This window comes from Pan paniscus, chromosome 2, assembly GCF_029289425.2.
Source record: "Pan paniscus chromosome 2, NHGRI_mPanPan1-v2.0_pri, whole genome shotgun sequence".
NCBI lineage: Eukaryota > Metazoa > Chordata > Mammalia > Primates > Hominidae > Pan > Pan paniscus.
In genome coordinates this window covers 173,683,693-173,699,324 of record NC_085926.1, presented here as the reverse complement: position 1 = coordinate 173,699,324, position 15,632 = coordinate 173,683,693, and the positions used below count along the sequence as shown (strand labels likewise).

General features: G+C 33.2%; 1 protein-coding gene across 1 annotated transcript in view; it reads right to left on the bottom strand.

Annotated features, from left to right (window-relative positions):
* Positions 1–229: 229 nt before the first annotated feature.
* NAALADL2 (N-acetylated alpha-linked acidic dipeptidase like 2) overlaps positions 230–15,632 on the bottom strand; it is a 1,375,347-nt gene continuing 1,359,944 nt past the window's right edge. The window contains exon 18 of the mRNA XM_063602605.1: positions 230–10,986. Coding sequence (XP_063458675.1) covers positions 10,788–10,986 — 199 coding nt within the window. The 3' untranslated portion in view covers positions 230–10,787. The remainder of the gene's footprint in view (positions 10,987–15,632) is intronic.

Here is a 15,632-nt window from a genome sequence, read left to right as displayed (position 1 = left end):
TGGACTTGTATCTATTTTTTTCCAGAAATCTGGTGGGATTTTTTTTTTTAACTTTTTCTTCTTTTTTTTTTTCTTTTGGGAATAAGAGAAACCAAGCCTATGTAGCTTAATCAAAGACAAAATTACAGACATAATTTAGGGTGGTTTAGAGACTCAACAAAGAATTAACTCATCAAATCCCAGGAAATACAAGAACCGCATGTGACAATATAATGTACTATGAGGCAGGTTTGAATAATTTTCCACAGAAAGTTTGAAATGTCTTTATTAATAAGATTTATTTTAGAAAAAATAGATACCCATGGTATATACATAATGGAGGGTTGTTCCATTGAAAGAGTGAAAGCAGTCACAAAGGTACTGAAACATGAGAAAGCATGGCACATACAGAAAAGCGTGGGCTCTTCAATTAGGCTATAGTATAAAATGTGGGTTGGAAAACAGGTACGCACTGAGAAGGAAAGGGAAGAGTGGGAGTCAGCCAGGAAAGGTCTTAGAAATCATCCTAAGGCATATGAATTTTATGCCAAAAATGATGGGAAACTACTAATGCTATGACTTCCGTATTATGATAAAAATCTGTTTAATTTATTTTATTTCCAAGTTAGTCATATTAAACATTTTATAATATCACGTGATGTCTAAATTAAAAGATAAGCAGTCTGGAAGTTGTTCTTTTCACAAAAACCATAATGTAAAAATTCCAGTCTTTGCTGAGGCTGAGAAAAAGAAAACAGAAACTTTGAAGCAGAAAACTAAGGGAATGTCCTGTCCTTTATCCTGTGTGACTTGGATAATCAGTTCCCTTTTTCTGGGATGCCATCATTCTCCTTTTCCTCCTGAAGTATTTCTATTTACTCTTCAGACACAACTCAAATATTTTCTCCTTTGAGAAACCTTTCTTGGCTTCTACAAGATTTTATTATTTTTATTATCTGCTCTGATATCACCTTATATAGACCTCCTTTTAAAAATGTAATGCTATATGTCTACATGCTTTTGCTCTCTTAGCTCTGCACTCAAGCTAATCACCCTGTTGGTTATAAATTAGCATGGAACAGTTACACTAAAGCCATTTCATGTTATTTTATTATATATTATATGGTTAAATTAGCTACATAGTTTCAGAGAAAAATCTCAATGTATTTTGATACATGCAGATGTAAGAGTTAGGTATGTTTACTCATTTATACTTTCATAGAAAAATCATTTTCAAGACTGTGTCAGCCATGGTCTGTATGGACACACTCCCATACCCACCTCCTACATCCTCTCTCATAATGTTAGAGCTGGGAACACGTATGCACGTTCCACAGACCCTTGTGCCAGCTGGATCCCCGTTGGATCTGCCAATGAGAGGCACTTACAAGGATTAAAAGGCAAAAACATGTGGAGGCTGTTTCATTTTGTTTTTCCTGCTTCTGGTATGGGAGTCTGAGGGAGCGGAGACTCCCAAGCTTCTGATCTACGCTGTGGCGGTTCTTTAAGTCTTGCATGCAGTGGTTACACCAGCAGCACCAACAGTTTCCGGGAGTGTCAGTAGAATGTTAGCTCCTGGGTTATCATAGATTTCTTCCTTTATGCTTCTCCAGCCCTAAAGTCAGTAGTGGTTTCCTGCAGTTACTGTCTCTGAAAAACAGCACTTTTACGTTTTCATTAGTCTGGACATTTAATAATTTCCTAATCATTTTCCTGTTTTAAAATCCCTTTTGCTTGAAATAGATATAATGACTAGTGTAATGCAGGGAAGAAAAGATGGTGGCATTGAGTAGGATGGCAGCAGTGCCGATGGAGAAATGTACAGAGTTGGGCTGTATTTTGTGGCAAGCCAATATGGCGATGGATTGGATGTAAGAAGAGAGGTAAAGAAAAGAATCACAGATGATTTTTATTTCTTGATTTGAGAATCTGGTGTATTTACTGAGATAGAGAAGAATTGAAGAGAAAAAAGTAGATAATAAATGTAACTGCATTGAAATCACATCTATGAGCATTTAGAATGTCAGAAAATGCCTTATGGAAGCAGCCTTCCTAAGATTAGCATAGTTAAAGAAAAAGACAAGAAAAAGACCATGCTTATAAAATTTTAAAAGCCAGATTAGATTAGTGGCTGTAAGTGTGGGCTCCAGAATCAGACCACTTTATAAGGAATTTATGTTACTTTGTGAGTTGTATTTTTAATTCACAAATATAATAAGAATTACATAAACACACATGTGCCTACCACCCAAATTGACAAGGGAGAGTGAAAAGAAATAAGAATAATAATCTAATCTACCACCTATTGTTTTATCGTATTTGCTTCAATTCCTTTTTATGTATAAAAGAAATAAAGCATTACAGTTAAAGCTGTCCTCTGTATCCTGTCCTTAGCACTTGTTTCCCTCCTACTATCATGAATTAAACAAGGTGTTCATTTTTTTCAGTCTGGATTTTAATATTTTGAATATATACACATCCATGAGTAATACATAACTCTATATGTTGTTTTAATATTACCTCCTCTGTGTGTGTCTATATACACACAAGATATATATATATATATATTCCTGCAGATTTTTAAAAGTTTTTTATAGCCATGTAGTTGTGTGTATATAGTAGTATAATAACTGTCACAAGTTGTTAATTGCCCTAACCATTAGTTTTATCATCAATCAAATGGGACAAAATGATATAACACCTATCTCGTAGGCTTTTTTAAATATTAAAAGATTTCACCCAAGCGATGCTTGGCAACCAGAGTCTGACACAGTGCTATGCCCGTACCAAATGCAGGCTATTGTATAGCAGAGATGTTAGAGAAAGAGCACTGTTCTTTAGAGAGTCTTAAGGAAGGTCCAGTGGGACTGGCATGTGGCCTGAACATATGGCACCTTTAAACCGTCTCTGCTCTGCCAATATGTTTGCAATAAACTGTACTATCTATGGATATTGCTACTAGTTAAACTGAAGTGTTGTATCCTATTTGACTGTAAAGCTCCAAAAGTAAAATAGTGCTAATCTGTGCTAATCATCTTTGTATCACTAGTGCCTAATACAGTGCCTGGACTAGAAGAGTCTTTTAGCAAATATTTCCTGAATGAATAAATGAATGAAATCTATCACACTCACCATGCAAACAGAAAATTCTTTTCTATGTGAAAAATAACTGAGAGCATTTTTTAGAGCAAATTTGAGAAAACAAAACTGTTTAACATTGCAGTTGATACAGGTACTGTTACTTGATGGAACTTGTCACAAACTGCAAATCTAACTAAATGTTCAAGAAAAGAATGGAAGGCAAGGACAAAAAAAGATGATAAAATATTATAGAATTTTCCCTAAACAAGTGAACACCTGTTTGGCTGTCATATATATTATGTAAAAATAATTCATTAATAAAATAGAGTAATAACTAATTCATGTGCACACATAAAATACTGTATATTTTGTCATAAAAACACAGTATAGCAATGTTTTTACCTGTATTTAATAATTTCAAAATGGGTGTTTTAAACATAAACATTTCACGTACAAACTCATGAAATTTATGACTCAGAACACGTTTGTTAAATGGTGCCTTCATTTCCTAGTACTATGTTTTCAATAATGTACAAATATTTAAACAACTTAAATATAAAATATTCACTTATATTTTTAATGGATGTGGTATCTCAATCCATTTGTGTCACTCCAGATCACAACATAATTTCTTAAGTAAGATGCATATTGAGTCATGTAAGTAACACATAAAAAGTTATAAAATAAATTGTGATCACACTTGGGCTAAATATAGAATGCACTAAATATCTGATGGGCATCCACACATTATAGAAATTAGACATTCAACCCTATATAGTAATTTAAAAACTACAGACAAATGCCTCTAAATCAATATCATTAAAAATCAGTTAACAACAACGACAATGACAATTAAATCTCTGTACAATGAAAAGATTTCTGAATCCAGATGATAATCAAATCATTTTGAACAAGGCTAAACACCACAACAGTTCAACATAATTTAGTAATTGGGACACCTCTTGAGAGATATTTGTTTTTAATCAAAGCAAATTTATTCGGAAAAATTTTCCTCCAAATTTTACCCTGGGTTAATTTATAAATTTTCTCCTGCTCATCCCTATTCTTCATTTTAAGGCTGTGTTTTAAATGTTATACCACTGAGATTTTACTTCTAAAATCTTACATATCTAAATGCTGCTACATTGAATACATGATTAAAGTATTAAATGCATGTGTCCCATATTAACATTCCAAACACATATAAAACTACTATCAACAGCATGTGACTTTCTTTTCCTTTTTTTGAGATAGGTTCTGTTACACAGGCTGGACTACAGTGGCATGATTTTAGCTCACTGCAGCTTCAAACTGTTGGGCCCAAATGATTCTTCCGCCTCAGCCTCCCTAGTAGCTGGACTACACAGGTGCACACCAACATGCCTAGCTACTTTTTCTTTTCTTTCTTTCTTTCTTTTTTTTTTTTTTTCAGAGAGACAGGGTCTCACTTTGTTGCCCAGGCTATTTTCTGGATGTCTGTTAAAAAAAATTAGTCCTGCACAGTGTTCTAGAAAGGGTTTTTCTTTTCAGAATATCCATATTCTCCAAGTAGCAAGTTAGAATATAAGGAATATTTGCCATTAAACCTTTCTGTTAGAAATGTAAACATGAAATTGCCTAATAGAGACCTATCTCAGATGCTAAATAGAATTATTTATAACACCTTTGGAATATAATTACGTGAGCTACACTTAACCATCTGGCATTTTGCTTCCTGCGGACAATTTGCAATAGCATAGAAAAATATTTTATTCGTGTATTTCTTATCAAACAGATATGCTAAAGTTCTGTTTAGAGAGTAATAGCATTTTATTCTAACTTTTAAAATAAGGTAGTCCATTTGCAGCAGCTTGATATAGAAGTAAACAAAAATGTTTAATATTAATAAAACACTAGCTCATACACTGAAAGCATCTAAGAAATTCAAAATATAAAACACATACCAAGTAATGACCATATGAGTGGTAACATATTGAATAAAGGTCCTTTGAAGAAGTTGGAGAGTTATGATTACTGAGCAGGCTAGATAATTAAATAATTACACATTTTGATTGAAAAATATATGTAGTTCATTAAAATAGGAACTCTAACTCCACTTCTCTAGCTAAGCTTCTATTCAGATGCCAAGTTTGTACTTTAATTAGAACAAAAGACCGACATTAACTTCAATGCAACATAATAATTCATAATAATGATTGTATATTAATCTCTTGAGCTTGCAGGAATATAGCACATGACATATGGAATGATACAGGCACCCGTGTGATCCTTTGGGGACTTAGGTGGTGCATATTAATTAGCCCCTGGAAAATAAAATCTGTTTCCTTCTGAGAAAAGCTACCTCAGTGCTTATTGGCTTAAGCCATCAAAGAAATTAGATGAAATACTGTTAGGCTGGGTCTGCACTCATTAAAGCTTTGTCTAGATGTAAGCACTGAATCAACTGCCTCTGAGTTAAGTCTTGACTGAATGGTGCATAAGAAATCAGAGTAATCATGCATTTCTTTGGCCTTGATGATTGGATTTTGGCATTAAAAAATCCATCAAAATTACCATTTTGGTTTCAGAAAATTATGTAATTGTATAATTCAAACAAAATAATGTAACCAGAAACACTAAAATTTGAAGCCACTTCATTTTCCTAAATGCTGCTTGAAACTGCCTCAATTTAACCCTTTTATTTGTAAATTCAGATTCAACCCGAATATGAGATTATAAATGTCTTAAGAAATATGTCATCTTGCAATAATCAGGGTAACAAGATTCTTGACGGTCCCAGGTCTGCTAAAGGCACTTTAGTGTGTATATCTTTGCCAGACAATGGAACGATATTATGAAACTAAAACTCTGGCTGATTAACAGATCATTTAAATTGAGACTGATAGATCTTCAAATTACTTCTCAGGGGGAAAAAGTTACAATGCTAGAGTGTACCTAGAAAACAGAAACTTGAGTAGACATGGTAATGACCAGAAAAGGCTATCTTTATACATTTCTTTTGCTATGCTTCAAATTCATGTCACCTAAAAGTTGTGAAGTGCACAAAACAAATCTACTTAACTGAAAAGTATTTTCAATGAATGGGATGTTTAGAACTCTGTGAGGGTTTTTAAGGTCTTTTCGAATAGCAAATTCTAATGAGGCTTTTTTAAGTTGACAATTTAAACTCATACAAGAAATAAAAACTCACCAGTGTGGCTGGGCAGAATATATATATTTTCTTAAATATTGTTTGTTTTTTCCCTGCACTGTATCCATGGTCCCATGATGAAACTTCTATTGCTGATATATTTATTGGAATATGTGGGCCAACTTCCTTTCTATGGTAGTTTAGAACATATGCATTGGTAGTTTAAAATTATTCCTTTCTATTAAGCAAATGTGTGGCTAAGGCACATTTAAATAGCCCATTAAACCAATGAGATGACAATGTGTTACCCTCAGAGAAAGCTTAATTTTTGGAGTAATCAATTACACGTATCACAGAATGTCTCATGAGAACATTTTTGGCTAGGTCTACCAATTTATCGTACAAATAATTATAGATTTTCATTTGAGGCAAAGATGCTGATTCATCATTAGTAACATGGTCACAAATAATCATTTATTTTATTTTTGTTAACATCTGTCTTTCCTGTGGGGAAACTTACTGTATGCTCTACGTTTATTTAATTTAAAAAGTCAATTGGTTATTCTGAATTTTTAAAAATAACATAAAACTGTTGTTCTAAATCACAGCACCTGCTTTTCTTTTTTTAGTGAAATTATATAAGCATTTAGAGAATGAAAGTGTAAGACTTGTGGTTTCTGGTCTCTTTTTACTTTTGTAAGCCTACTTGTCATGATATTCCACAGTGGCGCACTTGCCTTTTAATGCTCTTATAGATATCTTCAAACTTGCCTACATATACATGCCATTGTTGGAGTGGGCTACCATCATCAGGAATGATGTCATTTGTTTCTTCAAACTCCTTTATTATACCAAAAAAGTGACAGACTCCACAGTCTGATCAGTTTTGGAGAAATATGTTAACATTTTCAATTATCTCACTTTCTAGAATCAAAATAGTGTGATTTTTTTTTTTTCGGCACTCAGTGTAAAGAACAAAGAACTGAATACAGTGGGCCCAGAAGATAAATATGCCTTATCATTTTTATTAGCTTTGGAACTGTGGACAAGTCACTCAACCTAGTTTTCTCATTTTTAAATGGGTTGTTGTGGGAATTCAAAAAAAAAAAAAAAAGATACATGGGAAAAATTCTAGAACACCAGTGCCTGGGATGTAGCAGGCACAAATATAAGCTGCAACTGAATTGTTTTCTTAGAGATAAAATGGGTCCACTTTTCTTTTCTCATAATTATTCCATTAATAACAAATCTTTACGTCTTTCTTGTTATTGTGACTCTTCAATTTATTTAGAAATGTCAATTAGTGTTTTCTTGGAAACTACGATTAATGTAGATTGGAAATTCTTAAACTTCAGTGTGTGTAACAGACATCCAGAAATCTTGCTGAAGATGTAGATTCCTAGCCCTGTCTTTCTAAATTTCACATTTTGAGAAACGGTGATTTAGATTGTTGACTTAACACTGGCCTAACTTGCCCTCTTACAGATATATTTTGCTCAATGTCCTTCTTCCTGACTTCTGGTGTTCTATAAGGATTCTCCCCACTTTCTCTCAAGCACCCAGTCTTTGTGTTCTTTGCCTGAATTCTCGGGGAGAGTTTTGTTTGTCAGGTACAGTCAGAGAATGAACTAGCCTTGAATTAAAAGCAGTGTTTCCAGCCCATGCAACATCTTACAGAATGGCTGGTTACATAGAATGCACTGGAAAAGATCATTTATAACCCTGTCTCCTCAGGGAGAAGAGCAAGATATACTGCATGAGAAAGCAGAGAAGCTTAAATTCCAGTGGTGCTTTTGTTACTAACTAAATATATGACTATGTCCAAGTTTCTTACTCCCTTTGGGTTTAGTTACTATATGTGGTGGGGGTAATTGATAATGCCTTCTCTGGCTGAAGGCAAGATCTCAGGGCTTAGACCAGAATCTTTCTTAGGCTTTCTTTTGATTCTGAGACTTATGCTTTTCCATAAAGGGCAGTATCTCATGTGTACCCTGCCTGAACATAAATTTCACTGTTACACCTTTACCACATTTTCTTCAGAGAATATTTATGATTCATTATTTCCTAGGCACAATTCTATGTATGAAAGATTGTGAGAAGTACCAGGCATATAGACGACTCAGCAACAACTTAAACCTACTACCAATTCACATTAACAACACTTGCTATTAATTTGCTCAGGATTTTATTTATTTGAATCTATTGGGGGTGGGGAGGGGAGTGAAATGATATACACTTGGAGGCACGCTCAGGTAATCACACTATAGAAATAATGCTGCTAGTTAAGAGGTTTGTTGCAAAGTTGTAAAGCAGCATGTACAGAATTTGTTGGACGTCTGCTTTAGGTATAATTTAATATCTCCACGTATCTTTTAATAGACTAATAAAAAACCATAGTTAACTACAGTTTTCAAATAGCAAATAACATATAATTTAGAGGTGAGGAATACAGAAGAAGGTTTTTATCTATACAGTGTGACTTACCTAGGTACGCAATCTTTAAACAAAATGAAGAAGAAACATGTTTTCTGTTCTCAGTGCTATTGTAGGTTATGGGAATAAATTCATTTAGAAATTTGTTCTAAAATAATGAACTACCAAACTGATAATAGCTTGCCTTTATTTGTTTTAGTTTCATCTGTAAGTGAATAACTGGAATGAACACATCAACCTTTGGTTAAATATAAGGCTTTCTGGCTTTTGGGCTCACATGCACCTGCTTGTGTATTCCCACCTCTTCTCTGATGATCTCTGAAGAGGAAGAAAGAGCATGAATGCCTAGGTATGCACAAGCCTATTTATTTCTAGACCTTTCCTATACACACTCTTCAACATGGCAAATGTTTGCAAACAAATACATTGGTTAAAAAAATAATATTGTAAGGTAGTTTCATTTTTCATCTAAAAATATGTGCACACAGGCAATTTCGATGAAAATGGATTTCTGCTTGAATTATCTAGCTAATTGCCTCTATTCCCTGCTTCGCCTTGAGCATATAAAAATTATTTAGGGTAGACAGTGTTGAACCTTATAAATCAATTAATCAGTATTGATTAATTATTTCCCCTCAACTTTAGTTTGCCTTTAAACTAAGACTAGGTTTACTCATCCATAAAAAGTGAAAATTTAAACATACACAGACTGTCTGCAATGTCACTCTGGTGGTGTATCATGGGGAGATATGTTTGAATTAGGTAGAGAAAATTTATATGAAATACTCTGAGGCTGTGTTTCCTAAGGGGAATTGCTTTATCCAGTATAGGAAAACCATTTTTCACATAAATTTCTAAAGATAAATTAGAACTTTAACCTGATACCTAATAGGTAGAATTTTAGGGTTTGGGGGAATAATAATAGTTGCTAGAGCTATTCAATGGCAATGTCAATATAAAAAGCTTAGTTTTCCACATGAGAGAAGAATTGAAGTGTAGACGAGACACTCTCTTACAGTAACACTGCAGAAACTTAGAAGCATGAATATTTTCTAGATTTCCATCTTAGTCACAATTAAGGATAAAGAAGAAAAAATATGAAAAGTTTCTTCATAATATTAAGGGGCTTTTATTGATAAAACAACTATTTCTTTCATAGTAAGTTCTTTTTGTCAGAGGCAGAAATAGAAATTTGATTCTTTAGAAGACATTTTGGGTTTCAAAGAGAAACTCTGCTACTTTACTGTTGAAAATATATAGTACTCTGTGAAAGCTGCCTTACAGCAAGGAGTTTCAGAAAAGATACAAGAAAGAAAACCAATGTGAGATGCTTTCATTTTAGAGTCCCTGTTTCAGTGTTTCCAACAGAAACAAGAGAAAAAGTAATAAGAAATATTTTTTTCTCCCTCTTAAGACATACATCACTCCTGAAATTCTTAGAAAATCAACTGAGGCAAATTAGGGGTTTCAAAGCTAGTCACCTTGTAAGTTGTTAGGAAAAAATTTGCATTTAAATTGCTCTGTGTAGCTCCCTTGAGATTTTTCCCTGGAATGCTTATGGCTCTTTTTTCATTAATACTTTAAAAAATACAATTTCATAACCAGTGTATTACTACATCTAGTTGTGTTAAGAAGAGAAACTTCATTTCATAAAATAGAAACATTCAAAGTGGTTTAGGTCAACCAATCACTCAGTCAGAATACTTGAATTCTTCATATTGAACACTTAATAGTGAAGTTAATCTGAACCATATCAACTCTCCATTTCTTTTACAGAAACTAAGTTATTAATAGCTCTATCAGAGAGAATAAACTGTGTTCCTATATGCCCTGCCCATAGGAACAAAGATAGTCCAGAACTTCTTGGAAATTTTTCCTCAAAATAGTACATATTTATATATATCACATTTCTTTTTAATAGGTAATTCTTAAGTCCTATTTCAATAACTTGCTTTACATATTCAGAAATGTAGATATAAGAAAAATATTAAATGTGCAAAATGTTCTTTCTATATTTACATTTAAAAAATACAATGTAATAATAGCTTTATACTTGTCGAAAAGCCATTGGGGAAAATAAGCCTTCAATGTCAGAAAATCTGGTTAAATTAGAGCTTTTGCTTGTGGAATTGTAAACAAACTTTTAAAAATGCTCAGAGTTTTCTCAATTCTTCCCATCAAAGACACTCTTGAACACATCAAGTCCTGCTTTGAAGTAAACCTGAGCTGAATTAATGCTGTTCAACACCTCTGACAGGGCTTCTTGAAGGGTCTCGTTTGATGCAAGGGGTTTGCAGTGTTCCCAAGCCTCTATAAGTATTGAAAACCGGCTTGTCTTTTCATCAAGGTGGTACAGGATGTTTCTGAAAAGAAATACAAAATGTATAAATGTTTCATGCACAATGCTATTTTTCTATCAAACATTGGAATGAATATTTCTAAGAGTCAGTGATGTTTTCAATAAATGAATAAATTATAAAAATATAATATGATTTTTCAACTCCTAATGAATTAACAAATTTAGACATTGATCACCAATAGTTTCCCATATTGATGAGAAAGAGAGAAATGATCAGAAATTATATGCCTCCTGATGGAAGTACACAACACTATGAAACAAAAAAAAGCAGTTTTGATAGAAAAAGAAAATTGTATCTGAATCTGATGATGCTTCTAGATTTAATTGCTTATAAATACAAGAAACAGAAAAAAATAAATTATACCACAATGTGTCACTAGCAAAATATAGATGTGGAAAACTTTATAAGACAAATGACCCAGTTTATTCAACAAATCAATTGCAATACAATATATAATGCAGGGGGAACCTATAGACCAGGGTTTCTCAATGTTGCCCTCTTACTATTCTGGCTAGATAATTCTCTATTGTCATGGCTGCCTTGTGTATTGTAGGATGTTTTGCAGTATCCCTGGCCTCCACACACTAGATATCAGTAGCACTCCTCCTTTAGTGTAAAAACCAAAAATGTTTCTAAATATTGACAAAATATCCATAACAGAGCAAAATTGTCCCCCCCCCCAAAAAAAAAATCAACCAATCACAAAGCATAGACCTTACTAGACATGTATTTAAACAGTTTAAAATATGAGAAGTAGTGCAAAACTGAACACTGATTATTGGGTGATATTAGGTAATTGCAAATATTTTAGATGTGATAATGGTATCATCAATGTTTTCTAAAAGTGCTCTTATCACTTTAGAAATATTAATACACACTGTAATATTTGCAAATGAAATGTTATTATGTCTGGAATTTGCTTCAAATATTTGGAGGGCAGATGAGAGAGTGGAGCTACAGACAGTATAGAGGCAACACAGTTGACCATTAGTTAATAATTGTTGAAACTGGGTAATATAATTCATTACACTGTTCTCTCTTCTTTTATATATGTTTGACATCTAGAATACCATCTTCTCACAAGTGTGGAATGCATAATAAGATAGTGCCCTGTAACTTAGTCAAATTGCTGAGAAGGAGAAATTTGATTTGGGAAAGTCTAAGACAGTCCCCTTTATACATTCATAGATACAAATAGATGCATTTTGTTAGAAAGCTATGAATTATTGCATCATTGTCTTATTTCCAACCCAAACTAGCTGAAATCTCGTGGTCTAATAAGGGAGGCAAACAGGTAAATAACTTAAATACATTTTTCTAATTGTTATAGTAGAGATGTAAGGTCTAGTTATAACAGATGATATATTGCTACTGGGAAAGGTCAAAAAGAGGTCTAAATGGAGAATATTTAAACCGCATCTTGAAAGATGAGGGGAGCTGCCAGTTACAAAACTTTAGGAAAGTAAAAAAGCTAAAAGAGATGAAGACAGGACAGCATCCTATGCAGAAGGAATGGCATAAGCAAAGACACAAAATTATAGAACAGCATGATATCCTTAGTGAAATCCATGTTAGCATTTTTGTAAGATCAGAGTATAGGGCCAGACTGGGCAATGATAGGAGCAGACATGGGTGAACAAGCCATAGTCATATCATACAGGGCCTGGTAAACCAAGGTAAAAAGATTAAGCTTGTTCCTATAAGCAATAGGAAACCAGCGAAAGGATGTAAGCAAGAAAGGTGATTATATTTCATTTTGGAATAATTATGTTGGTTGTAATATAGAGCCTGGAGAACAGAAGACCACTTAGTCCAGATGAAAGGTGACAAAGACTTAAATTACACAGTGATGACTGAGTTTGAAAAGATGGAATCAGGGCCACAGCACAAAATTTATTAATTTATACTTTTCTCTAGCACCAGCATCAACTTGATTGAGTTCTTGATCACCATTTCCTCTCAGCAATGCTTCACTGTCTCAGCCTTGCCAGAACTTTTCACCATATACTCTGTAGGGATTAATGGGGAGTGAAATCTACCTAATCCCCCAAGCCAGAACCCTGTAAGTCATTCGCTTTCCTTACATGTCCAATCGGCTTCTGATATTCATTTATCCATCTCTGTGTCTTATCTGTTGTGATATCCTAATCCCTATTTTCAAGAATATGTTATGATCTCATTGCTTTACACTTCAGAGTGAAGAACATGTTACTTCTGTATCAAGTCTAATTCAGTGCTGTGAGACTAGGAGGTCTTTAGTCATGGTGATTTAATTTAGTTAAATTTTTATCTGGCTTAGTTCAGTGCTGGGAACTCAGTAGACCCTCAATAATGTTGGTATAAGTTATATCAATTCAGCTTATTTTGGATTTTAAGCCGTAATTCACTGAAGAACAGTCGATTTTGTATCTTTGGAGAGAAATTTCTGTTGAAAATGAGTACATGATGAGGGGTGGTGGGAAAAGAGGATTCTTGAATAGAGAGATTATTTCAATGATTTTGTTCAAGACAGAAAAATTTAAATGGGAACTATCTCTAATAGTCCAATATCCTTTATCTTCATGCTTATGAGTAAACTTAGCATTGTATTAAGAAAATAGAGCAGTGCAAGAAAGATACTCTCAAAATTCTGAATATTCTTGAATTCAGGTTTATAGTTTGTATTAAGAAAAATATATTCCCTGAATATGGGAGGGAGAAAATTACCTCCCAGGTGGAGTAGCAAGAGGGTTGTGAGCAATGCTCTGGTATAAGGTCTTGTGGAGTGTAGAAGCTCTGTAGCCCAAGGAGCACGTAAAAGAGGGATAGAACTGCCTCTGGCACTGGGAACAACTCCACCTGCCTCATCACCAACACTGCTGGCTTGATCCACATTGTGGTCACCTGGCCTGGGAAATGCACAATCTATGCCCATACACACAACTGCTCCAGGCCTCTGTTACAGATGAGAAATGTGCAATCTGGGAATAAACTATATGTTCAATAAATATAAAATTGATTCATCATCCAGTACCAGGAAATGTTAGAGTCCCCCGTATACTCGGAAAATTTTGTCTCTACTTCCAGGCACAGAACATTCTTTAAAGCAGACATTTTCCCTTCGCTATTCTCCAAGTATTCTTAACATTAAAGGGATTTTCAAAGCAGACATTTTCCCTTCGCTATTCTCCAAGTATTCTTAACATTAAAGGGATTTTCAGAAGAAGCCATTCAACCATGTGAATGTAATCATGTAAGAGATTATTTATGTATGTACATAAATACATATGTATACATGTATTTTTATACAGAGAACTTTTGAAAATGTTTTGATGATATCTCAAAATGACTTAAATAGTGAGAATTAGTGAAATACTTATTGAAAGTTTCCCTAAATATTAGTTTTATTTCATAAAAATGAGAAACCAAATAATTTTAGAGAAACTTTGACTGAACTGTAGAATTGTTCAAAATGGAGATGAAACTGCCTGGAATATTTTTGTACTTGACAGAACCTATACAAAAGTTAGTTTTTTCAGGCTAACATAAGCTTTCTTGTCATTTAGGAAAAAGACTTGGCTTCTGGTGCCAGGATACATATCAAACATATTTACATTCATATCTACTATTCAAACAAACATAAATATAAATGGATATATATATGTATTCATATAGAAATGATGAAAAAGTCATTTAGTAATCAAGATATTTTAAAGAAAGATAAAAATGGATTAAAAATATTTTAATTATTCAGCTATGTAAAAAATACTGCTTTGTAGACAACCTATACTACTTTACTAAAAGAATAAACTACTATAATTAAAAAATTAATCATTTTTCATAATATTTACAGTTTTGAATTCTCTTCCTTCACTTTATGAGTTTCATGTTTAATTATGAATCATTAAATGGCAAACATATTTCCAGAATTTAAGAGAGAGTACAATCGATATTTTTAAAATTGTATCAAACATTTTATCTCCATACCTTGAGGACAAATTGTTTAGTATGCTGACAAACAAAAATATTATAATCATTATTATCAAAAACTATTCCTTAAATGAGTTGTAACATTGCAACTAGTATATTATGGGGGGCATGTTTAAAGATTCTTAGACTGTTATAATGACTTTTCCCCATCTGCAAAACCCAATGGCATGAAGTACATTTCTACATATACATTCTGTGCTTATTAAATGTTAACATCTTATCATTAAATTGAATATGGATATTTATTAATAAAATATGCTCATAAAAGTTACAGATTAATCCTGTGATGGCAATTCACATAAGCATGAACAGTAGCTAATATATTTTTGTAAAATGTGTCAATAACTACCATAAAATATCTGGAAGAGGTATAATGTAGAAGAATAAAAATACATCCTAAAAAAATGTTCAGGTCTAAAACACAAGAAATTAGAATGATTACTGTTTTAGAACTGAAAATCAATACATACATTTCCTAAAGGCCAATGCAATGGAATGGGGAGTATGCCAACACTTGCTTCTCCTAACTAGTAAGCAACATAGTAACATGCTTTTATAATGACTGTAAACAAGCCCTATGAGCAGAAATGGATCCTTTTTTAGTTTGTGAAATTCTGCAAGTAGCTAAACACATTTTCCATATGCTACATGATTCAAGTAGTAGGCTTGTGGCAAGCTAT